The sequence below is a fragment of the Babylonia areolata genome, chromosome 1, assembly GCF_041734735.1.
Source record: "Babylonia areolata isolate BAREFJ2019XMU chromosome 1, ASM4173473v1, whole genome shotgun sequence".
Taxonomy (NCBI): Eukaryota; Metazoa; Mollusca; class Gastropoda; order Neogastropoda; family Buccinidae; genus Babylonia; species Babylonia areolata.
This window is the reverse complement of record NC_134876.1, coordinates 88,401,084-88,426,474: the sequence shown is the minus strand read 5'-3', so window position 1 is coordinate 88,426,474 and position 25,391 is coordinate 88,401,084. Positions and strand designations below refer to the sequence as shown.

Sequence of the window (25,391 nt, the reverse complement as noted above, 5' to 3'; positions counted from 1 at the left end):
GGGCCGATAAAGGCCTTGCCTTTTTTCCCCTGGCAATCCTTTTATGTAGGTATATGACCCCCATTTTAATAGTTTCCTACTTACTCACAAGCACACTCTTGTGTGCTGTTGATAATAATTTATATTTATAGTGTGTTTGAAATGTACTGGTCAATGACCCGTCGGACTGAAAAAGAAGAAGAAGAAAAAAACAAACCCAAAACTGGAATTAAACCATTCATACATCCATACTAGCCATAATCAGGATACAGATATCTGCCATCAAGTCACTTTCAGCAAACGTGTTCACGCCGTCTGCAGTCAGACACAGCCAGCTGCTATCAGCGAAACATTTAAACTGCCACTCTCCACGCCAAAGAGGCACCATGACACAAGTTAGGTGTTGGACTTCTGATCCAGATTCGCCAGTGATCAGGGTTCGAGGCCCTGTTTCGGCAAGGTGTTGTGTGCTTGGGAAAGACACTTGACTCCAATTTTCCTCACCCAACCAAGTACTGAATGGGTGGGTACTTGTTGGTTGGGGAAGGTTAAAGCGGTGGAATGGGAGTCTTGGGTCCCACCTTCCTGTGCAAAGCCCGAGACACAGTGGGTATGAATTCACTCCACCCCGTGGGTAAAAAGATTTTGGCACCTTTAAGCGCACCCAGATCCCTTTACATCATTTTGCTAACATATGTTTTTTAAAGGGGAAAAAACTAACAAGCTCTGGACTTTGCACCTTTATGTCAGATCTGATTCGACCTGAAAAGATTTCCTTACGCCTTGTCAATTATGAATTTTTTCAACAATAGAATTGTCACATGCTTACGCTTTCCGTCAGTCAGTTCAAGCCAGTGTTTTGCTGGTTCACACAGGGGAAAAATACTTGGTTGGAGCTGTCCGTGTTACACTTTGAATACCTGTTACCATCTCACATTCTAATGGAGACTTTCCGATTGTCTGTCTTCTACAAAAAGTCTGCATCTGCTGCTTCTTCCCCAGGATTTCCCCTATGGGATGTCAGGGGTCTTTCAGAACAAACTTCTATACCCACCTTCTGGAAATTCTGTACAATAAATTACCTCTTTTCCATTGTTCTCTTTTGTTTTTGCCTTTTTTGCCCCCTTCCTTCCAGCCCATTCCTTTTTCTTTTTTCAGCCAGCTTTGACACTTTTTTTCCTTCCCTTTTCTGCAGTCTATGGTGTACTGTATGTACTGTTTCACTCTCGCAATAAGGTAGTGATATTCTATATACCAGATATCCATTCTGCAGTATTATTTGCCATATTCTTTGTTGTTTTTTGGGGTTTTTTATGTGTGGCTTTGACAATTTTTTCGCAGACTGGGGATGAAAATTTAAGTGGAAGGGCTGATATCCTCAGCACAATATAGCCTTATTTGCCTTGAGGAACTTTGTGGTTAAGATATGGCATGAAATTTGTTTTTTCTGTGGTTGGTTTGTTTCTTTCTTTTGTTGCTGTTTTTCAGGTGTGATAAAGTGTTGTGTTCCACCCACATGAATTTTTCAGTTCGCTGAGCAGTTCTGATACAGGTCAACCAATGTCTGGAATGCAATCATTCTGGTGACTGGGTCACACATCACTCCTGTAGATGCATTTTAGTTGAACATTTCTGTTGGTTGCCATACACTCTTCCCCCGCCTACAAAATGTGAAGCAAGAGGTTAACCTTTTAAAATGCCAATGATCAGAATGCTGAGTGAAGGGCTGTTGCCTTACTATGATAAGACTGAGGTTACTGGTCAGGTGACCATTCCTTACTTGGACTCATTCCCATTTGGATTGCATTACTTTTGTTCAGTAAAATCAATTGCACCACTTACAAGTACACTAGAAGTGGTTCTTGCAATTAAAATTCATGCCACTCTCATGATTTCATTTCATCGAAGATCAGTAGTCAAGGGGTTAATCTTTAAGCAAAGTTGGTCCTGCATTGTTTAGTTGACACTGTTTCCTCTGTGATCTGTTATCTATTCATCTACATGCTGATTTTTTGCCTTTTGTTTATTACATCTGTTTTATTCATTCCTATATTCATTTTTGTGGATATTATTCATTTATCTATCCACATACTTGTCCCACACTCTTTAACATTGTCTACCTCTCACCAAAGCAGCAACGAATCACTTGTGTGCATGGGTAACTGTGTGCCTGTGTGTGGGCGGGTGAGGTGTGGGTTCAGAGCGTTATATGAGTGACTGCACACTTATTACATTAATGATAAAATGAGTATGATTTCAGAGTACCTGCTGCTGCTGCATCATAGGCATGACGTCACGTTTTCGGCATGATGAGGGTGTATGCTTGAGCAGAGTAGAACTGAATGCTGATCTGAAGGCTTTAATGTGTGCGGATTTGATTTATAAAACGTGAACAGTTAGCACACTATCCTGAAGCTCATTAAAAAAAATGGATGGAAATCATGATTTTGTTGAGCAGCTAAGAACAGACGAGAACATGACACTCCTGGGATCATTAAAATCTGCAAATAAGCCGCATCATTGTATAAGCCGCAGAGGTTGAAGCTGGGGTAAAAAGTTGCTGCTTATAGACCAAACTTTATGGTAACTCTTAATCATGAATTGTTCCATTCAGGATGAAAGTTTGCAAAGAAGGTGGAAGTGGAAGCAGAGGGGAAGGGGAGGGTGGTTCTGATGGAGGTGGAGAGAACACGGAGGAGTTTGTGGGTCAGAGATGGGAGGAAGGGGCCTATGGTTTCTTGTTTGCTTGCTTGTTTGTTTTTATGTGTGTGTGTGTGTGTGTGAGTGAGAGAGAGAGAGAGAGAAAGAGAGAGAGAGAGAGAGAGAGAGAGAGAGAGAAAGCATGTGATATTTCAATGTGCATGATTTCTTAACTTACTCTTAATCATCTTTTTTTTTTATATGTTTGCACATGTCCAACAGTGAATTGCTGTACCTGTGCATAGACTATGAACAAGTCCTGAGGCTTGTCCATCTCAAGAGAATGTGCATTGCCAGGCACTTCCTGACCGTAGAAGTCTATTCCAGCCTACAGCTCAGAAGGTACTATAAGTTCAGAAGACCTGTAAGTGATAACCCAGGAGGTAATGCACCCAGCTAGGGAGCAAGTGTTAAGTCATAAACAGACTGGAATCTTAACTTCAACCCCCCCCCCCCCCCCCCCCGCCCCCCCCTCCCCCACCTCCACTAGACCTTGACCTTGAGTGTGTGGTCTTGGCGTTTGTCATTCGGACGAGGCAATAAACTGAGGTCCCATGGGCATGTAAAAGAACCCACAGCACCAAAAGTGTTGTCCCCAGCAAAATTCTGTAGAAAAATCAGCATTGATAGTAAAGCAGTTACACTCGCAGACAGAAAAATAATGTGTATGGCTGCCTCTGCACAGAGGCAGCACTCTCGAAAGGGAGAGCAGCCTGAATTTCATGCACAGACATCTGGTGTGACAAAAGGTTATACAATACAATATCAGGACGGAAAACATCACAAAGTCACCAAAACAAAACCAAACACCAAACAGAAGAAATAACTAATCGTATTAACAGAAACTGTATAAGAAAATGTGAAATATAATTACCACGCAATGACTATATTATAGGCACCAAAACATAATCTCTGTAAGACTGTAATCATCAAGTATGGAGACACTAAAAATACAGAGTTCATGGAATACAAAAAATAAAGACAAAAGAAGGCGAAGAAAATGAAGAGTTCTTATAATGTGCAATTTCAAAAAAGCAGGCTTAAAGCACTTTACATGTTTACCAAAAAAATTAATGAGAATAACCAATCATCAATAGCTATACAATGCACAAGGTAAATGCAAATCAATACATTGTTATGATACAAATTTCATAAATTCTTTTAGACACACACCCTCCTCTCATTTTCCTAAGCATAAGAGGATATTCCTGACAATCGTCAGAGGACTGATGGCAAAAGTGCCCAACTAGAAAACATTGGAAATACCACAGACAAAACACCTGAACACTATTGTCAAATCAAGAAAATACAAATAAAATGTTAATTTATTATACAACATTTTCTTTTTAATCACAATCAATTCAATGTTTTGTCATTCCATACATGATCAGTATTACTTCAAACAATGGAGTTGTTTTTGTTCTTTTTTTTCTTCTTTTTTTTTTTTTGTTCATACAACAAGAAAATAATCCCCTTTGTCTACAATTTAAAGCATTTTTTCACTGCCTGCAAAACTTCTACTTTAAACTCTCTACCCAGCCCCCACCCTAAAAAACAAAACACCCTCCTTTCCCCTGTAAATACAACTTCAATAAATGTGATGATAATATTCACACACCAAGACAATGATTTTCATGCCATGGAAGCTCAAATATCCTCAGTGGTTGAACAGTCTACTCCAGGAGTAGCAGTCTCTGCAGCAGAAGGTCGGTCAAATGGTGCTGCACTGAATCAGCAGCAGCAGCAACATGTACATTTCTCCACCACCTGTTTTCTTCTCCTCCTCCTTATATTACATCTTCATGGCTGTCTCTCAGGAACCAACAATGACATGTTGTGCCATCATCAGTAGATTTCATCAGTGGACACTTGGCTTCACAGACCAAAGTGCATACACCATTGCATGTGGGGCACTGAACATCAAACTTCTCGGAAAATTCTTTTGAATGTATTTTTGACAATTTCAAGATGTTATCTGCTATTGCAGAAGGTTTGCTGCATAGTCCAATTGGACATTTGTTATAATTGTTACAGTTGTTTGATGTTAGCGTTTCCTTCTATATTGTGCCTATGTCTCCCCTTTTAATGTCTTATTTTTTCCAGTGCTCTGTATCTTCCCCCCCCCCCGCCCCCCCTGCCACACCTCCACACACACACACACACATATGCGCACACACACATACACACACATCATTCATCACTCTCTGCCCAATACCGTTCCCACCTCCACGCTCCGCCCTCCACCTACATCAATAGGCAGGGCTGATTTACTTTTTGTTTCAAAGCCAAGCTGAGTACTGCCAATCCTCCTCCAACACCATGATCTCAGTTTACCAATTTAAGTCACTCTTTCAGTAGCCTTACCTCCATGCATTCTATTTCAAGCAGTCTATTTCGAGAGACAACTTGCTAAGCCCACAGCTGCCGATAATCACCACATCACAGAGCCAGACTGAGCGAGTGACCCCCCCTAGAAAGGAGACACACATGAATCAACCAGCTGATCTTGCCACCTTCAGCTGGTCTTGGACTGGTGTATGAATATTGCTTCAATCTTCCACAGTTCCTGCATTAAACAAACCAACACCTTCAGCTGGTCTTGGACTGGTGTATGAATATTGCTTCAATCTTCCACAGTTCCTGCATCAAACAAACCAACACCTGTCAGCTACAATTCCTGAGTGACAACATTCATCAATCAGCCACTTATGTTTAATCTGAAAAGCACAACAAAGGTGGTTTGAAGATCAGTTAATCAATGAAATTTCCTTTCTCAAGAAAAAGCAGTATATAAACAACCCCTCCCCCCTCCCCTTTTAACCACCCCATGCACAGAATAAAAATGGACAAAAATGAAAGCAAGTTGGAACACCCCTAACCTCATTTATAGCCTCATTTATTAAAACTGCATTCTAAATCCACCCTTTCTCATGTTCATGTTTCCCGGAAAAAATTGCATGTTTCGTACTGGTTATCAAACCGACACATACAACACCCTACCTGTATATGTATATTTTTTTTATCAATCAATAAATTAAAAAAAATGTTTTTTAAATCAACGAAGAATGGTGGACTGACAGCAAGTGGTAAGTGTCCATGGCATTTATTCACAATGTCACACGCTCTGTGTGATATAGAACATCATAGAAATTTTCACATCCACACAGCACAGTGAGCATGGTACTGGCTGACAACTGATTTTATGAATGCACAGGTACTTTTCCATGTATTCAGAATGAAACTTTTGGTCGATTTGTTGGGTTTTTTCTTTTCTTTTCCTCTGCAAGCAATGAATCTCCCTTCTTCTTCAACATGATGATGTCAGATTTGCTGGTGGCTTTTGACAGACACTGCTGTAACGTGAATGCTGATTAGCTGGTGAGAAAGTAGGCTGGTGGAAGTTAGCGGCTGGCAAAGATTGTCAAGATTCAAATGTAAAGCACTTTTTTTGACTCACTTGTGTAAACAAAGTGAGTCTATGTTTTAACCCGGTGTTCGGTTGTCTGTGTGTGTGTGTGTGTGTGTGTCTGTGGTAAACTTTAACATTGACATTTTCTCTGCAAATACTTTGTCAGTTGACACCAAATTAGGCATAAAAATAGGAAAAATTCAGTTCTTTTCAGTCATCTTGTTTAAAACAATATTGCACCTCTGGGATGGACACAAAAAAATGAAAAGTGAAGCCTAATTATATGCAAACTGCATTTACTGTTATATTTTTTTTTGTATTCTCTAAACTTGGCACTTTAATCTGATATTCTGACCCAACAACAAGAGCAGTCATTATTATCATTTTTTGTTCAAACAGAGAACTTCTTTTGCTAAGCATGGAAGTTTTATTTATTTTGCAAACGTTTTGGTGAAGGGGGTAAAGAAGGGAAAATACTCTGTAATTAATGCAAGGGGACTTAATTTGCTTTAAACTGATCTTTCTCATCTTAAACATTACATTTTGAAATTATACTCAATACATAAAAAGCTTGGATTTTTTTTTTAAGTGTATCACAAGTGAGTCTTGAAGGCCTTGCCTCTCTTGTTTTTCTTCTTTTTTTCTTTGTTGTTGCTGTTGAGTGGTACAATTCAAACTGTATGGAATCATTGTGGAATGCAGTTCAGGCTGGGGGAATAAATTCTAATGAATGAGGAAAGGTTGGCAGGTCTCAGTTCTTATCAACAGAATTTATTTCAATAATTAAATGCTTGATCATCTGGTTGATGTTTAGAATGATGCTTATGGTCTACCACTGACCTCTGAATACACAAACAGCTTTTCAAGCACACATGCACCATGATCAGCTTAAAAAACGGGTCTGAAAATTAATGTTTTGGCCAAAATTGTACAGACATTCGATGATTTATAAATGATATCTGTGGATTTTCATTGTAAAAAAAAGAAGGAAAAAAAAAAGGAAATACAAGAAAGCACCTCTGGTTATGAATGCTGCTCATCACATTGGCAGCATACCACACCGTTTGCCAAAATTGAGCAGCAGCATTTCACTATGCCCCTAAGAAGAAAATTGTGTAAGTTTCCAAGTGGTCCATAACAGTTTTTTATGAACCCTGCATGCATGCATGAACTCACCAGTTCTTTGGTTCGCTGATAACTGAAGTACTGAGGGAAGCCGAGGTCCACGCTGGAGCACAGAAAGCGCACAGGTCCCTCATCCACACTGCTCAGGTCCTCCAGGTTTTCGCGGAAATGTTCGTATGCCGGGCTGACCACATCCTTGTCTGCTATCGTGAAGACCTGTCTGGAAACAGAGTCTTTTAGATTTAGCTGCTTGACCAGACAGAACTGTCAATGCTAACTGTCCAGGTACCAGCAATACCACCACAATACCTCATGGAAACAAACTGTCTCTACTACATGACCAGACAGAACTGTCAATGCTAACTGACCAGGTACCAGCAATACCACCACAATACCTCATGGAAACAAACTGTCTCTACTACATGACCAGACAGAACTGTCAATGCTAACTGACCAGGTACCAGCAATACCACCACAATACCTCATGGAAACAAACTGTCTCTACTACATGACCAGACAGAACTGTCAATACTAACTGACCAGGTACCAGCAATACCACCACAATACCTCATGGAAACAAACTGTCTCTACTACATGACCAGACAGAACTGTCAATACTAACTGACCAGGTACCAGCAATACCACCACAATACCTCATGGAAACAAACTGTCTCTACTACATGACCAGACAGAACTGTCAATGCTAACTGACCGGGTACCAGCAATACCACCACAATACCTCATGGAAACAAACTGTCTCTACTACATGACCAGACAGAACTGTCAATGCTAACTGACCAGGTACCAGCAATACCACCACAATACCTCATGGAAACAAACTGTCTCTACTACATGACCAGACAGAACTGTCAATGCTAACTGTCCAGGTACCAGCAATACCTCCACAATACCTCATGGAAACAAACTGTCTCTATTACATGATCAGACAGAACTGTCAATGCTAACTGTCCAGGTACCAGCAACACCACCACAATACCTCATGGAAACAAACTGTCTCTAGCTGCTTGACCAGACAGAACTGTCAATGCTAACTGTCCAGGTACCAGCAATACCACCACAATACCTCATGGAAACAAACTGTCTCTAGCTGCTTGACCAGACAGAACTGTTGATGCTAACAGAACAGTTGCTAGCAATACCACCACAATACCTCATGGAAACAAACTGTCTCTACTACATGACCAGACAGAACTGTTAATGCTAACTGACCAGGTGCCAGCAATACCTCCACAATACCTCATGGAAACAAACTGTCTTTACTACATGACCAGACAGAACTGTCAATGCTAACTGACCAGGTGCCAGCAATACCTCCACAATATCTCATGGAAACAAACTGTCTCTACTACATGACCAGACAGAACTGTCAATGCTAACTGACCAGGTGCCAGCAATACCACCACAATATCTCATGGAAACAAACTGTCTCTACTACATGACCAGACAGAACTGTCAATGCTAACTGACCAGGTGCCAGCAATACCACCACAATATCTCATGGAAACAAACTGTCTCTACTACATGACCAGACAGAACTGTCAATGCTAACTGACCAGGTACCAGCAATACCACCACAATACCTCATGGAAACAAACTGTCTCTAGCTGCTTGACCAGACAGAACTGTCAATGCTAACTGACCAGGTACCAGCAATACCACCACAATACCTCATGGAAACAAACTGTCTCTAGCTGCTTGTGTTAAGACTGCTTTTGTCTCTTTTTTCTTTTTTTTAACTTTTTCCTCTGAAATAACCAAAATCTTCTCTAGATTTTTTAGACAGAAGGCCATGACAGCTCTTAGATTTTAACCCCATAGGAAACATTATTTGTTCTTCTCTCTGTGTGTTTGTGAGAGTGTGTGTGTGAGGGAGAGAGAGACAAACACACACACAGAAAGTGTGTGTGTGTGTGTCTGTGAGTGTGTGTATGTGTGTGTGCATATTTGATGTAAGTTTCTGAAAGCCAGGCAAGTACAAATCCCATCCAGGCAAGTGAACTTTTTAAATGTTGAGCCCTGTTGTATTTGACAGAATCAGAAAATGCCGCTTTTCTTTCTATCAGGTCGGTCTATCACGATTCAGTGAAAATAACCCAAAATTGGTTTGGGTGATGTAACTTCCACAATAATGGATGAGAACCACATTGAGGATGACTATACATCATCATGGTCATCAAAAGCACTTGACTATCCAAACGTATTTCATCTGTTAGCAGATCACCTTGTGTATTCCCGTGAGAGTTTAAGTCCAGGGAGATAACTTCAACTATTGTGCAGCCTGCCAAGCACAAAATTACTGCCCATACATGGGTACAATAACTGAATCAGCAGGTTAATATATCCAAACTATAATCAAAATATCCCAACAGAATCAGCTCAAGGTCTGATCAGTGCTCTGGGTTTATGTGAAGATAATGCATCTGCAGTGGATCAGTCCGCGTGCTTTGACTGAAACTGAAAAGAATAAAACCGGTGGGTTATCAGCGTGCTAAATATGACCTGTATTACCAAACTTCACAAGTGTTGTAATCACAGTTTTGCGGGGGGTGGGTGGGGAGGATGGGGGGAGCGAGAGAGCTGAAGGTGTGTGTGCTTTATTTTTGCTTGCTTATTTTTATTTTTAAAGTATTTTAGGAATCCTGTACATTGACAAGTTTTTGGTATAACCACTGCCAGATCAATAACCAGCTCACATCATGGAAAACACAGGAATTTGTATCAAACTTCTGTATTTCCCCCCAAAAAAATACAGCCGACAAGATTTCAACATATAAGATACAGCATGTTAGTAATGATGTTTTTCTGATACCACACTCCGTGCCAAACGCAAGTGGGCTAGCCTTACTACATTCTGATTGTCGGTTAGTGCATAGAACTAAATCACTGGGGGGAAAAAAAATCACTCATGTAAACGGTTCATTCATTCCTACCAACAACAAAGTCATCAGAAAATCACCAAGCTGTTCAAGACATTGTTTCCTGCTCACCTTTTCTCCACAGTCATATAGACAGATTTTGCTGGGGGTTGCAGAAGAAGACTGTACAGTACACGGAAGAAACTGTCTGTCAGGTCAAGGTCATAGACAACTGAAAAGAAAATGGAACAGTCTTAAAATAGCCATACAACCAGTATTGCTCTGTTTCTGTAATGATAAAGCATTCAAACAGCCATACAACCAGTGTTGCTCTGTTTCTGTAATGATAAAGCATTCAAACAGCCATACAAGTAGTGTTGCTCTGTTTCTGTAATGATAAAGCATTCAAACAGCCATACAACCAGTGTTGCTGTTTCTGTAATGATAAAGCATTCAAACAGCCATACAACCAGTGTTGCTGTTTCTGTAACGATAAATCATTAAAACAGCCATACAACCAGTGTTGCTCTGTTTCTGTAATGATAAAGCATTCAAACAGCCATACAAGTGGTGTTGCTCTGTTTCTGTAATGATAAAGCATTCAAACAGCCATACAACCAGTGTTGCTGTTTCTGTAACAATAAAACATTAAAACAGCCATACAACCAGTGTTGCTCTGTTTCTGTAATGATAAAGCATTCAAACAGCCATACAAGTGGTGTTGCTCTGTTTCTGTAATGATAAAGCAATCAAATAGCCATACAACCAGTGTTGCTGTGTCTGTAATGATAAAGCATTCAAATAGCCATACAACCAGTGTTGCTGTTTCAGTGATTATAAAACATTAAAATAGCCATACAACCGGTGCTCAGTTTCTGTAAGAATACAGCATGATGTAAGTTTCACATCAAGAAACAGGCCTCCCCAAAATAGTTTAGATACTGACCAAGTAATCAGCTGATTTACTGAATGGTTTGACCAACTCAAGCATTAAAATAAAGGCAATATCTGTACTTTTTTTTTTGGCTCTTTGGCACTTAGCTGCTGATTTATGTCTATATTAATATGTTTATATGACAGTGCTGCCAACCACAGAAAATAAGAGAGAGAGGGGGAAACATTTATCTATATGCTCCTCTCTTTGGATAATCAGATTAGTATCTGCATTTGTCATTTATACTGGGGTAAAAAAAATATATGTTTTTTATTCTTTAGATAAAGGGCCACTTTCCCTTGACTAAATTACTTGTAAAAAAAATTTTTTTTAAACTCAACTGTTTCAGGTGTTTGTTATGGAAAGGTTTTGCATACAGATTCATACATTTCAACACATGTACAATTTTCAATTGAAATAATGTACCAGTACATCACAGTTGTTGACGGTAGATTTTTTCAATCCCTTTTTGGATTTATGTTTATATAATTATGTGATTTGCGGCATGGTGACATATAAGCATCGAGTACTTAAGACACACCATGAGGAATTTACAGTGAAAGCGTTTTTGTTCACCCTGTGCCAGGATGGCAAGATGAGAGTTCACAGGTAGAAGGGATTGATCGTCAACTGGGAGACATGACACACGAGTCAGTGAAAGCATGGATGTGATTTTTTTTTCTTTCTTTTTTAATGAGCAAGTGCAAACATCACATGTACAGGCAACTGGAAATGACCATTGTTGACTTGAAAAAAAAAAAAAATGTCTCAGTGTGACACAAGTTGTTACTGAAAAAGGTGACTGGTCTATTGAAGTTCCAAGGCAGAACCGGCCACTTCACAATGGAGATGGGGTCAGAAAAAATCAGTAAGGCAGAACCTACAACATCAAAATTCACAAGATATATAGAACTAAAAAAGATCAAAGGAAGGGACAAAACTACTTCAAAACTATTTCTTAAAACTGTAGGATTCACTCCCCTTGCTTACATTTCATTCATTAAAACAGACTAATCATAAGCAACTAATTACTAAATATAACACTTAAATTATTTACGACTGATAATAATAATTCTAACTCTGCAAATACTCAACTTTTGACTCTGCTTCACATTTTTCCCCTACCACATCACTGGCTTGCCAATAAACAATCTCCATGAAATCCACAGGAAAATACATTCACTTTACCTTCAGCTGCTAAAATGACAGTGCAAGTGCCTAACATTTCTGTATCTTCTTTTGAAAGGCTGAACACATCATCTGAATCTGAAGGATCTGAAAACACAAAAGCAAAATTACCATCAAAAATAATCTCAAGGGAACAAAAAGATAAGAAAACACACAAACACACACACACAAAAATCTGCTTAGCTGTCTAAACACCATTTGCAGATATTAGTTTGTTCCTATACATACATGCATATGTGAAAATGTGCGTTGATATATGAATCTTATATGCTGTGCAGAAATCAGCTCATTGCTATACATGTTCTAGTTTTGGGTGTTTTTTTAAGTGAAACTATGTACTGACATGAACACAAGGAATTCTCTTTGGGGCATATACTGGTAAACTTACATACAGTGGTGCAGAAAAGCTACTGTGATAAACGCAACTGCAGTTACTGCTTCAGTGGTCCCACAAGATGAACACATGCAGGTGAGATACACACAGCTGGTTTCCCTGACAAGCTCTACATCATGATACAGAGGACCACTGAACATCAGTTAAGTAATTATTTCACAATACTCTTTTAAGATTTCAGTGTCCTATCACGCAGTGTTTAACCATATTTCATGAAAGAAATCGATACTGCTTCAGTTTTGCTCTTATTGCAGGTATTGACATTTCTGGGGCCAATTTTCAGTCATCTTCACATATTTCTGATCCCTGATAACATATATCTCTCATTCCCTCCCACCCCCACCCCACCCCCACCCCCCCTCCACCTCCTTTATTTCTTTGGCATATCTGAACTGTTTGTTCATCAGTATCAATATAGACAGCCTAACTTCTCTGCTATGACTTGTACATTATGCAGAGAATCAAAGGAAGATGAAGTCCATTTTGTGCTTGATTGTTCAAAACTGAGATATTAAAGAACACTTAACTCCAGAAAAAAAATCAAATAAACTTGTTTTTACAATTTTAAATCTTGTTAAACAATTCCCTCTATCTACATAAAGCTTCTAAAGTGTGAAGTATCTTCCTAACACAATGAAAATTCTGTGTGAATTAGTACAGTACACAACTTTAATTTCTTTATGAGAATCATCATTCTAAGAGGCTATGTCCTTTATAATTTATTATAAAAAAATAATAATAATAATAATAAATAAAAATTTTAAAAATCTGAATCCCCATTGACTCCCAACAAATCTCCCCTCTCCCCTTACCCCAAACCCATCCCCTTCCTTACAGTTGGACTTTCCAAATACTTACTGTTACAATGATGATTATTATAGCTTTATAGCTGTCCTTTAATTAAACGCTTTTTGTTGTTGCTTTTTTTTTCTTCTTTTTTTTTAACAAAAAAAGAAGTTTGGCAAATGGGAAAACTACTGACAATAAAAATTTTGTTCATAAATAACCTATCTTACCAAGATAGCTTTTAACTAAATCTACATAACAAACCAGCAACTTCAGAAGTCAAAAACCTGAGCTAACTCCAAGAGGTGTCTCTGCAGTCCAGTCCACACTGCGCACTCGTATGTCAGTGTTCTGAAGCAAAGAGTCGTTTCTTTTCACGTTGAGGCGAGCCAGGTTAAGAATGTCGTCCCCTCTGTCTGAACATGTGAACCACTGTATGAAAAGTTGTGCCTGGGGGACATCAACATTATCCTGCTTACTGTGAATCATACATATAATAATTATGTGTGTGTGAATTCTTTAATACATTATGCTGATCAAAATACACATTACTAAACCTGACACCTGTATAAGAAAACAAAACATAGCAAACAGGCAATTCAGAGTGCTAAATAAAACATGCATTGGAAAGAAATCCAGCTCTACAGCAAACAATGCGAGTGCTGAGACAAAACCCAATCTCCAAATTTGATCCCCCACCCCCCGACCCCTTCCACCACCTCCCCTCCCCCCTGACATAAAGAACACTACTCACAAATCAACCCACCTGTGCAGAAGACAGTAGCTGCTTGGAAGGCAGCCACGATACTGGTGAGACCAGCACCTGCTCCAAGGTCTATCACCACTTTCTCTTCCAGCAGGCTGCCAAAGTGAAGCATGAAGTCACACAGCAGCAATGCCCCTAACCACACCTGTACAGAGGGCAAAAAAAACAAAATCACCTTACATCCGCCTCTAACCACATCTTAACAGAGGACAGAAGAAAAAAAATCACCTTACATCCAGCCCCTAACCATGCCTGTACACAGGTTTTTTTGTTTTTTTAAACTGTCATTTTACTTTCAGCCTCTAACACCTGTACAGAAGACAGAACAAAATCACTTTATATCCAACGTATAACCACACCTGTATACAGGTTACAAGAACAAAATCACTTTACATTCAAAGTTGTAACAACAAATGTAAGAGATGTAGCCTGATCAATACTTTTTTGTTTGTTTGTTTGTTTTGTTTTTTTTTACTTAACACTGGAAGCAGTAAAATCACACATAACAAAATACAGGGCAGAAACATATCAACACACACCTTGACATTCATCTGTCATATGTTCTGTTAATATATTTTATCCACGAATAAGGAACATATTTTCTGCCCAACCATTCATGAGTGCTAACCATATCATTCATCATTCATGTGTTACCTGTTAATGATTCAGGTATTTACCTGCTGTCCGACATGGCTGAGGCCTGTGCCCATGGCATGCACTGAAACACACATTCTTATTACATAACCTCCACCCTCTTTCTTAACTCTCTCTCATAATAATTTATGAAACAGGCATCATAACATTTTTTGTTCTGTCAAAACCAAGTGAGAACTGAATTCAAAACATTTAGGCTGTATTTCCCCAGCACTCCATCACACAAAACTTCAATTCATCCATCCTTTAAAGACATACTTAGTTTGCAGTTAGTAAACTCAGAAGAAGAAAAAAAACATTCAAAATGCACCCTTGCAAAAACCCTTGACCTCCTTTTCATCAAAGAATTATTTACAACATTTTGACAGCTTCATGGAACAATGTACAGTACTTTACTGCTGATAATGTGCAACTTTGATAATGTGCAACTTTAACACATAAAAACAGACCCTTTCACAGTAATTTACAGCTGATAATGTGTAAATTCAACACACTAAACAGACACTTTCCTCACAGAATGGCAACAAACAAAACAGACATACAGAAGTCTTTTCCATACCAATGTTGATGACCTGTTCAGGGCTCTCTTTCACTGCCTTTTTTCTGTGGACTATCAGATCCCCATCAGCATCCGTACTGAAATCATCCTCTGCCTCACCAGTTCCTGGACTTCCCTCCCTTGCCAACACCTCTCCTGAAAAAAAGATGTTTCTCACCTCATCACCATTTGCTTGTTCAATACCAACAAGTAGAGTGACGGTTATTTCATCAACAAACAAACAAAACCAGGAAACAAAAGTTTCTTAACACAAAGACCCCAGCACTGACAAACATTTTAAGGGCTCCAGCCATCAGGGCATTCAAACTCAATACTTGTTCCATTGTTCCCAAATAGTTCCAGTTTCAGTTTCTCACTGCGTTCAGACAAATCCATAAACGCTACACCACATCTTCTAGGCAGATGCCTGACCAGCAACATAACCCAACTCACTTAGTCAGACCTTGAGTGCATGCTTATATATTTGTGTACCTATCAGAGTGTATTTCCTCTACATAATTTTGCCAGAGGACAACTCTCTCATTGCCATGGGTTCTTGACAGTGTGTCAAGTGCATACTGCACACAGGACCTCGGTTTATTGTGTTTATCATGTCATCCGAATGACTAGATGTTCAGTTTGATTTTCCAGTCATACCTGAGAGAAAGGGCAAGAGCGGGATTCAAACCCACACCCTCACAGACTCTCTATATTGGCAGCTGAGCATCTTAACCATTCTGCCACCTTCCTCCTTCCAAAAAAAAAACCCACTTAAGAGTAGTCTTTTACACATTCATATATATGTATAATAATACAGACCTTCTGTGGTACTGGATAACTCATCAACAATGCTAGTAGCTGCTGTGTCATAACTATCACCACACAATTGTGATGCCAAAGCACCACCCTCTTTGCTGCACATAAACCAGCATGGTGGCTTGAATGCAAACCTTGTTTCTGCAACAACAGAAAAAAAGAAGAAGAAAGTGTTACAATTTACAGGAGAACACAGAAACCTGAATGTAACAACAACAACAACAACAAAACTGGAGGATCTGAACCCTTCAATGATACAAGGTCTGGGTCATGGGAAAGGGGCATTTGAATTTTATCAGATACAACTGCTGCAGGTAGTTTCATATCCTGTGGACTCATCTGATATCTCAACCATAACAGTGACCGAACCCTCATGGCAAGTAAACTGGAGACAGTGGTATTTTCAATCTCAGTGGGCGAAAAATCACGATCCAATGACTTACCATAGCTGTTGATGCAGGTTAATATCAAGAAGAAAACAAAAGAAAACAAAAAGGGTGACAAAACATGCTGCTGTGAGAGAAAAAAGCAACAGCAACTAAAACTAATAAGTGACTGATGTTGAAGTTCCAAATGGATGCAAGGGAGGTGAAAATGAGTGTACAGTTGGACATGAAAGTTGTCAAGCTTAGCTGAGCTATCACCCAGCATTCGCAGGAAAACATGCACTGAGTGACTGACACAAGTTTTGGGCAATCCTTACTTGAATTTACATAGACAAGCTATCTACCACTGGTCAATGAAACTCTGTGTGTGTGTGTGTGTGTGTGTGTGTGTGTGTGTGTTTGTGTTTGTGTGTGTGTGTGTGTGTGATGATATTAACCAGCAACTATCAATACATATGATGCACTGTATATGATGATGAGGGTAATGCATTACGTTGAAAACAGAATTATTGTTTATACTGCCTTTAAATTCACTATGACAATTTACAACCTAGATAAAAGTCTGAACAACAAGTGTTCTGTATTCAACCACAGTATCAAACTTGTTAATGACTGACGCAATAAATATTCCTTGAAACATTGAAAAAAGAATTTAAAATACACAAGGAATACGTACATTTCAGCCTGTTGTCTGGTGCACAATTGCATGTAAAAGTATTTCAAGACTCTTTAGGAAATGGTAATAATGATACTTATTTATGAAATCAACGTACCTGAAAATTCTACATTATCGATGTGCACAGAATGAGCTGTTGAATGTACATGAACATCAGACAGCACTTGGGGTTCTGCAGTCCACTCTGTGAGAAACGAAATAAAAACATCATTTCCACCCCCTTTTCTCAACAGAAATTAAACAATGAGACAGAAACAATCTCCAGTCCATGATACATATGCTTATAAGTATGGTGTGTGTGTATGTGTGAGAGAGAGAGAGAGAGACTGAGACAGACAGACAGACAGGCAGAGACAGACAGACAGGCAGAGACAGAGCGAGACAGTGTGTGTGTGTGTGTGTGTGTGTGTGTGTGTGTGTACTAATTGTAAACATGCCCCTCAAGCCTTACAACTTACATCAAATTAATTATTTGTTGACGACTGAGACAATTATCAAAGGTTGCTAAGACTATTATACTGCTGGTTGTCCACAACACTGCACAAGTTATGCAAGCAACGACACCACACAGGCTTAAGTCTGATTCGCACCACGGATGTGACAGAGGCTTAAATCTGACTCACGTCTCTCTTCAGTATTTGTAGTTCGCTCTGCTTCTGCGTCCATGGTGTGGTGCGCCAAGGCCCGTCACCTCCGACAATCAAATGCACTTATCTCCACTTCGACCAACTCTCTCTCTCTCTCTCTCTCTCTGAAGCCGGAATTTACTAGATTATAATACTGAAATTGCTTGTTACAAGCAAAACTAGCCTGGAGAAACAGAAAGGAACGATAAATATGATTGTTTCTGTTCTTTCCAATCAGTGTTTCAAACAGAGAAGTACCTTAGAATTATAACAAATAACCCATTGCATAAGAGGGAGAGAGAGATCCCCAGCAACAGACCCCCCAAACAAACTCTCAGTTGAAATCTTTCCTGACTGACTCAAAAAGCACATCTGTACAAAGTTTCTTTCATGTGTGTGTGTGTGTGTGTGTGTGTGTGTGTGTGTGTGTGCCGCGGTGTATGTGTGTGTCGTGTGTGTGTGTGTGTGTGTGTGTGTGTGTGTGTGTGTGTGTGTGTGTGTGTGTGTGTGTGAATGAATGAAGTTTTTTTTTTAGCGCTTTGTTTTAATTTCCATACCTCAAAATGGTGTAAACTGAAATGACGAAAAATGCTCAATTAAGCCACTAGCCGGCCATACCGTGATATCAATGGAAAAGAAAAGGGATATTAAAAGCTTTTTTTTTTTTTAAATAGATATAATCCACTGCTTAAATTTTGGTTGTGAAGCCAAGATTTCTGTATGAAAAATGTTTGCATGCCTGAGAAAAAAAAGTATGTGTGTTTGTGGAGCGAGAGGTATCATGGGTGTCAGTTTGGATGTCTGTCAGTGATCGCCGGAGTCACTGTGTGCGGGCTGTCGTGCATGCGTGTCGACGAGTATGTATGCATGTGTCAGCCGGCGTCACAGCTCGTGCCTGCTTGTGTACGTCCCGCTCAGTTGTATGCCTGCGATCGAACGTGTGTGTGTGTGTGTGTGTTTGTGTGTCGTGTGTGTGTGTACTACTGAGTACGCGCCAGCGCGCCCGGCGCGCGCGCGCGACAGAATGATCATATTGCGTGTACTGACGATGTGTGACGGATCAAGAGAACTGATCGAGGGATTGGGCGAATCCGTATAATTATGTCAGTATACTCAGTGAAGGAGTGGATGGCCTAGAAAAAAATTCTTTAAAAAATTATAATGAAATAGAATAGATGACACGTGCCGAGTGCCACTGACGTTGTAGTAATGACACGCCGGTCTATTATTCATCATTCACTGAGTTGACAACTCAGTGATACCCGCATGTCACGCGAAACGCTCCAGTGCCGCCTCAGTGGTCACTGTATATATGGCGGCCGCGCCTTGCGGCGAAGTGTCAGGGATCATCAGTTAGAGAAACTCAGCGCTTGACTGAAGGCAAAGTTAATCACTGTACAGTTATGTTGGACTGACTACTGATGCATGCCGTGCAAACAGTGACTGAAATAACTATTTTAACTCTCTGTCTCTTTGTCTCTGTCTCTGTCTCTCTTGCCACAGTACGTGACACTGAGGTGAACTGACCAAAGACATAAGTATCTCAATTCTAGTGTCTATGTACTGACGACACAACTCAGTCGCACCTGTCTGGCCTCCACTGAATGTCGGCAGGCTAGTATACTCAGTAACCACGGTGGGTTCACTGAGGCTTTTGTCACCAGTTCAGTTGGCATTGTTTGTTAATCTATCCTCCGCAGCATCAGTTCAGCACTATATTCAACCTCATCTCAGTGGCATGATGACAATGAAATTCTAGTGTCCAACAATTAATTGTTATTTACCCTCGCATGGTTCTGTGGACTATCAGCGGCTTTCTCGCCAGCGAAGATCTCAGTCAGTCTGAATCAGTGAAACAACTTTAGCCACGAATTATCTCAGTGTAAAGTACACTTGGCTCCCACTAGCTCACCAAAAAAGGCCGGGCACTTGTGCATTGTTATCACCTGTACTCTTTACTTAGTAATACGCAAATGACTGTGCTAGCACACTGATACCACCCCTATAGTAAAGTATTCCGATTAAACCTTTTGCAGATCTTAATGCGCTGAACTGAGACGAAACTGAGAAATGTTGACTGATTCAGTTTACGGGAAGAATCCGTCTTCTGTGCAAGGTCGATCTTTATATTGTGGTGCCAGTGAAAATTGAGCGTGTGAACTATGAATCATCTGTCTGGGAACCATTTTAGATATACATCTTATTCACGAAAAAATGTCAGCCCCAAATTGTTATTCATGATACGCCGTCGGAAAGCGGTTCGAACCGTCGGTATATAGAACTTGCCTGTCAAACTGATTATCAGTGGAAAAGTATATACGTGCTTCAGATCTACCTTTACGGATGTTTATTTTTTAGTAGCAGTAGTAGCATCAGTACTAGTAGTAGTGTATGGACGGACTGGCAGACTGCCTAGGCCTCACGGCCCGGGCTTTTTTTTTTCAAGTTTTTTTTTAATGTCCCCTTCAGTATCTCCTTTTAGTTGTGGGATACATGAATTAAATAACAGTGAAATAGTTAATGTCAGTTTATACAATGTTTTGGTTGGGGGGTCTAACTGATTGTGAAACTGATGTAAGAATTTACTGAACGTGAAAACGATTCTTTACAAGAACTCCGTCTCCGAACAGCGAGTTACATACACAAGAAGCAAAAGTGATCAGTCATAAAATTAGTGACACCACACATTGCAGCACATTAAAACTGGAAGACACCATACATCACGTACACAATCATAACTCACAGAACCAAAAAATCAGTTTTATTACTGTGCGGCCACTTGTTGAACAGAAATCATTTTTTCCTCCCCCGAGCCCCGTCTAGTCAACCCCTCCCCTTGTGTGTGTGTGTGTGTGTGTGTGTGTGTGTGTGTGTGTGTGTGTGTGTGTGTGTGTGTGTGTGTGTGTCACGGTGTGTGTGTGACCGCAGAGAGAGAGCGCCTGCATGGTGTGAGTGTGTGTCAGTGTGTGTGTGTGTGTGTGTGTGTGTGTGTGTGTATGTGTGTGTGTGTGTGTCAGTGTGTGTGTGTGTGTGTGTGTGTGTGAGAGAGAGAGAGAGAGAGAGAGAGAGTGTGTGTGTGTGAGTCACTGACGGTGTGTGCCAGTGTGCGGCCGTGTACTTGATGTGTACGTCACGGTGTATGTGTGTGTGTATGTGTGTGTGTGTGTGTGTGTGTGTGTGTGTGTGTGTGCACGCGGCGTGTGTGTGTGTGTGTTGTGTGTGTGTGTGTGTGTGTGTGAGTCCTGCGTGCGTGCATACGTCAGTCACACACGTGTGTGTGTATGTTGGATGATCGATACTGTCACTTCGTACGCTTGATCTGTTTGATGTATGCCAAACACTGCCATACTTGTAATCTGTGTGTCCCACAAACTTCACCACATTTAATTTATATTCTTGAGATAATAACGTTGTTCTGAACACGATTTTGGTGACAATCAGCATAAAAGCAGAAACTGAAAGCAGACATAAACTTCCGGTTGTGAAATCGAGGTTGTCGCCTCGATTTGCAACCTTCGAGGTCAGAGCTACTGACTCGCGGTATCTCTTTGATCAAAAGGTGGGTGTTACTTTTTTCTGTCACCTGGCGTGTACTTCCGCTTTCTTAGTATTAACTGCTTGCACATACAACTGTTAAGTCACCAGACAAGGTATGTAGTTTTTCAGTAGGACTTTGTATGGGTGTGTGAAGGTGTGCGATGTGACGTTCTGTCACTGGTTGTGTCATGTGTGACCAACCCATTCCCGTTCGATTCCCGTATGTTTTGCACGCCTGCCCACTCCCATTTCGTGCTTGCTGTTTTGATTTTCTGTCAAGTCAAGATTTATTCCAAAAAGTCCCCAAGGTTGTCGATACTCAACAATTTGGTAAAATCGCGCTTTAGCATACTAATATTCAGTTGATTTTTATATCTCTCCCGCTTGACCCGTTCATGGTTGTTTACCTCTTTTCAGTGTTGCACGAAAAATTGAGAGAAATTGATCTGACTCATGTCAAGATGTCAGTCTTCGCTATTTTGGGGGTTGATTTCAGCTTCTTTTTTTTCTTTTTTTATGAAATAGGACTTTGAATATTAGATGTTTTATGTGTCTAGTTCTTCAGTTGCATTTAACATACATGAAGCAACATGAGTTCGTGACAACGCTTTTTTAGACCATATCTTAAGATTTGAAATTACATCCCAAGAAGCAAAGGGAGACTGAGACTGATTACAGCATAAACTACGGCTTGTTGCTGCTCAATGTCTTCTTCTTCTTTCCGTTACACGACCAACATCGACTTGCCGATGACTGTCGTGGTTCATGCATGCTGGGTATTTTCGTGTCTCCATAACCCACCGACCACTGATATAGGTTACAGGATATTTAACGCGCGTATTTGATCTTCTGCGTGCGTATACACACGAAGGGGGTTCAGGTACTAGCAGGTCTGCACATATGTTGACCTGGGAGATCGGAAAAATCTCCACCCTTTACCCACCAAGCGCCGTTACTGTGATTCGAACCCGGGACCCACAAATTGAAAGTCCAACTCTTAAACCACTCGGCTATTGCTTGTTTTTGAGAATTAAAGCATGTGTAAACCAAAATCATACCGATGGGAGATTCAGACTGATGTACATTGTATTTTATTACTTTTCTGTCATACCTCATTTTCTCGTTGTGAAATTCAGACTGCCACAGAGCTGTCCCTGAGAGGAGTGTTTTGCCTTTGTGCAGCACTACCTCTAGTTGCCCCCCCCCCCCCCCCCACCTCCATCCCCCACTCACTGTCAGCTAGTGTATTTGTTTTACCATTATGAAGTGGATTTTAATTTAAGTCTATATTTATATTTCTTCCCCTCTACTCCTGTGTATGACTGAGTTAATGTCCACGCTTTGTTATGAACACATACTCATTTAGTCTTGAGGGGAAAATTGTGGATATTGCCGATTTTTCTACATGATTTTGCTGTGGACAACCCTTTCCTTGTGGTTGGTTCTTTTGCATACATGTGGTAAGTGTATGCTGCACATGGGACATAGGACTTTTATTTATCATCCCATGTGAAAGACTGGTGTTTAACTACAATGGAATTATGTAATAATTAGTTCAGATTATCTTTATGATATGGAATAGAAATTTCTGAAAGTGTTTATGTGATATATACTATTTATTTCCAGTGCCAATTTAGAATATTTTATCTGTGCACACACATGCGCATAAGCACACATACACTGTACATGCTAAATATACAAAGCTCTAAAACAAGCTTCTTGGAAGCTTCAAAGAAGGAACTGTCATTTTAGTTTGCCATGCAAACACATTATAATTGCAATTTTAACCATTTTTATTTCGCTGAATATCTTTTTTTGTTTGTTTTTGTTTGTTTGTTTGTTTGTTTTTGTTTTTTGAAAGAGAAACATAAGCATTATCATTATGATAATTTTTTGATGAATACCAGCCTTGAAAGTTGAATTGAGTTCATCGTTCACTGACTCTGCATTGTAATTTTTTGTGTGATTCTGGCAACCAGTGGTAATGCCATTTCATTGGTGTGAACATTGTCACAGTATATGATAATGTAATTATTAACCCTTAGTTCTTAACCCTTTCAGTTTGAAAGGATGTTGCATTATAAACAAAAGATATATTTCACTGTGGTTTGAAAGTTGTTTCCAGTGCATACTGCCATTGAACTGAAGATAAACCCAGTTTACCTGCTTACCTATTGATAATGAATGATACTTGCTGTCAGGAGTTTTGTATCTTTATCAACTTGTATAATTTTAATCTTGCAGTGGAAGTAAGAAAAGGACAACTCAAAAAAATCATTGTAAGTGGCAAGTTCTTGTTCATGGTTTTCTTCGAATGTCATCTGTGAAGCAAAGGTTCGTGATAGTTCTTCCAGTGCTGACTGCGCTAGATATGATCGACAGACCTGTGCATCAGTCATAAAGTTTTCCAGGAATGTGTTGAACTGTGTGGAAATAAAAGGCAGCCCTGAAGAACTTATATAGCCTGTTAATTTAAGCATCACATATTGCACTGTTCTGGTCAAGATAGGTTGTCAAAATGGTTTTGTGGTTGGCAGATCATCTTTTTCTGTCCTGTTTACATTTGGCTTTGCATACAACATTATTGCAGGGCATCTACTAATGGGTAGTAAATGTAATGGTTAGCTCTTCTCCCATTGATTGTGGTCAGGGATACTGACATGGGCAGTGTTTGGATTTGTAAGGATTTCCTGTTAGAGGGTGATATTAATCACTTATGTGGCTTGCACTGTGCCCATTTCATGGATTGGACAATTTTTGTTCCACATCTGTAAAAAGAATTTGAGTACATGTTCCATTCATGCAGTTGATCTTGTCACAATTTTTATACTCGCCTGCAGTGTTTAATTCAGGGTGTGTATGTTCAATTGTTTTGGTCAAGCTCTCTGACCAAAGTGGTATCAGGGTGGTGGTTTCCACATCACCATATGGTTAAACATGCATGCACATTAGCACCAAATAGGTAGTCTGCTAAGAGTTCAAATGAACAGATGCCATATCTTGACTCTGTTACCACTGATGGTTAAGATAAGATAAGATAAGATAAGAATAACTTTATTATCTCCAACTGGAGAAATTTGGTTGTTGAATATCAAACCTTACAGGAAATAATCGTAATCATGATAATGGTTAATTTTGACTATGACTCTGAAGATCACAAAGTATAAGAATATAAACTTGTATTGCAGGTCTATATTCTTTACTGAAGCTATTTTATTTGTCTGATTTTATTGTAATCAAACATATTGATGCAACTTTCAAATTTTAGTTCTCCTATGGCCTCAACCAAAAGTCAATTTATCAGTGTGTGGGGGGTGACGGGGTTGGGAGGGGGATTTGGGGGGGGGGGGGGGGGGGGGAGAAAATGTGGGGACAGCATATATTACATGGATAGCCCCAGAACTTAGTGCAGAATCTTGTAAATGTTGATCAATTTCAGTTTATATGAAAAATGGTTCCCTTAGCATAGCATCAAATTCAGAGTGGCATGCTTCTTTTGAAACAGATATGATGTTTCTTTCATTAGGAATATGTGCTTGGAGATGTGTGCAAGCTTATGTATGTGTGCATGTGAATTGTGCACATGTGCATCAGCGTGTTTACCAATATGTGAGAGGTTGATTTCATGTGGGTTGTCTGCTGTGTGTATGTGTGTGCATGTGTGTGTATCAGTGTGTGCACCAACGAGCAAGTGATCCATTTCGCTTGGGTTTTCTGCAGTAGAGGCATGTCATTGATTTCAGAATAGTGTGCCATATAAGTATTCATTATTATCATCTTTATTATTATGATTTTGCCCAGCACATATCTGGCTATTTAGTATTTATGTTTTGTACCACTGAGATCACGTCAAAATGTGGAGTGATGGCCTAGAGGTAACGCGTCTGCCTTGGAAGCGAGAGAATCTGAGCGCGCTGGTTCGAATCACGGCTCAGCCACTGATATTTTCTCCCCCTCAACTAGACCTTCAGTCATGGTCTGGACGCTAGTCATTCGGATGA

At 39.9% G+C, this 25,391-nt stretch overlaps 2 protein-coding genes across 3 annotated transcripts in view; one reads left to right on the top strand and one right to left on the bottom strand.

The window, feature by feature from the left end:
- Nucleotides 1–4,837: 4,837 nt before the first annotated feature.
- LOC143294023 (methyltransferase-like protein 22) lies at nt 4,838–17,979 on the bottom strand. Of its 2 annotated transcripts, XM_076605417.1 has the most exons (11): nt 17,851–17,979; nt 17,325–17,411; nt 16,169–16,306; nt 15,371–15,505; nt 14,835–14,875; nt 14,158–14,302; nt 13,679–13,807; nt 12,212–12,298; nt 10,222–10,321; nt 7,265–7,433; nt 4,838–5,319 (listed from the first exon to the last, which is right to left on the bottom strand). In XM_076605417.1, exons 1-11 carry the CDS (start codon nt 17,891–17,893, stop codon nt 5,269–5,271), a joined length of 1,125 nt encoding a protein of 374 aa, XP_076461532.1. In that variant the 5' UTR covers nt 17,894–17,979; the 3' UTR covers nt 4,838–5,268. The 2 variants fall into 2 exon arrangements, with proteins under 2 accessions (XP_076461532.1, XP_076461541.1); XM_076605426.1 differs by lacking the exon at nt 13,679–13,807.
- Nucleotides 17,980–21,362: 3,383 nt separating this feature from the next.
- The window catches only part of LOC143290857 (uncharacterized), a 94,335-nt gene continuing 90,306 nt past the window's right edge, over nt 21,363–25,391 (top strand). The window contains exon 1 of the mRNA XM_076600437.1: nt 21,363–21,412. The gene's annotated coding sequence lies outside the window, so the exon portion shown is untranslated. The remainder of the gene's footprint in view (nt 21,413–25,391) is intronic.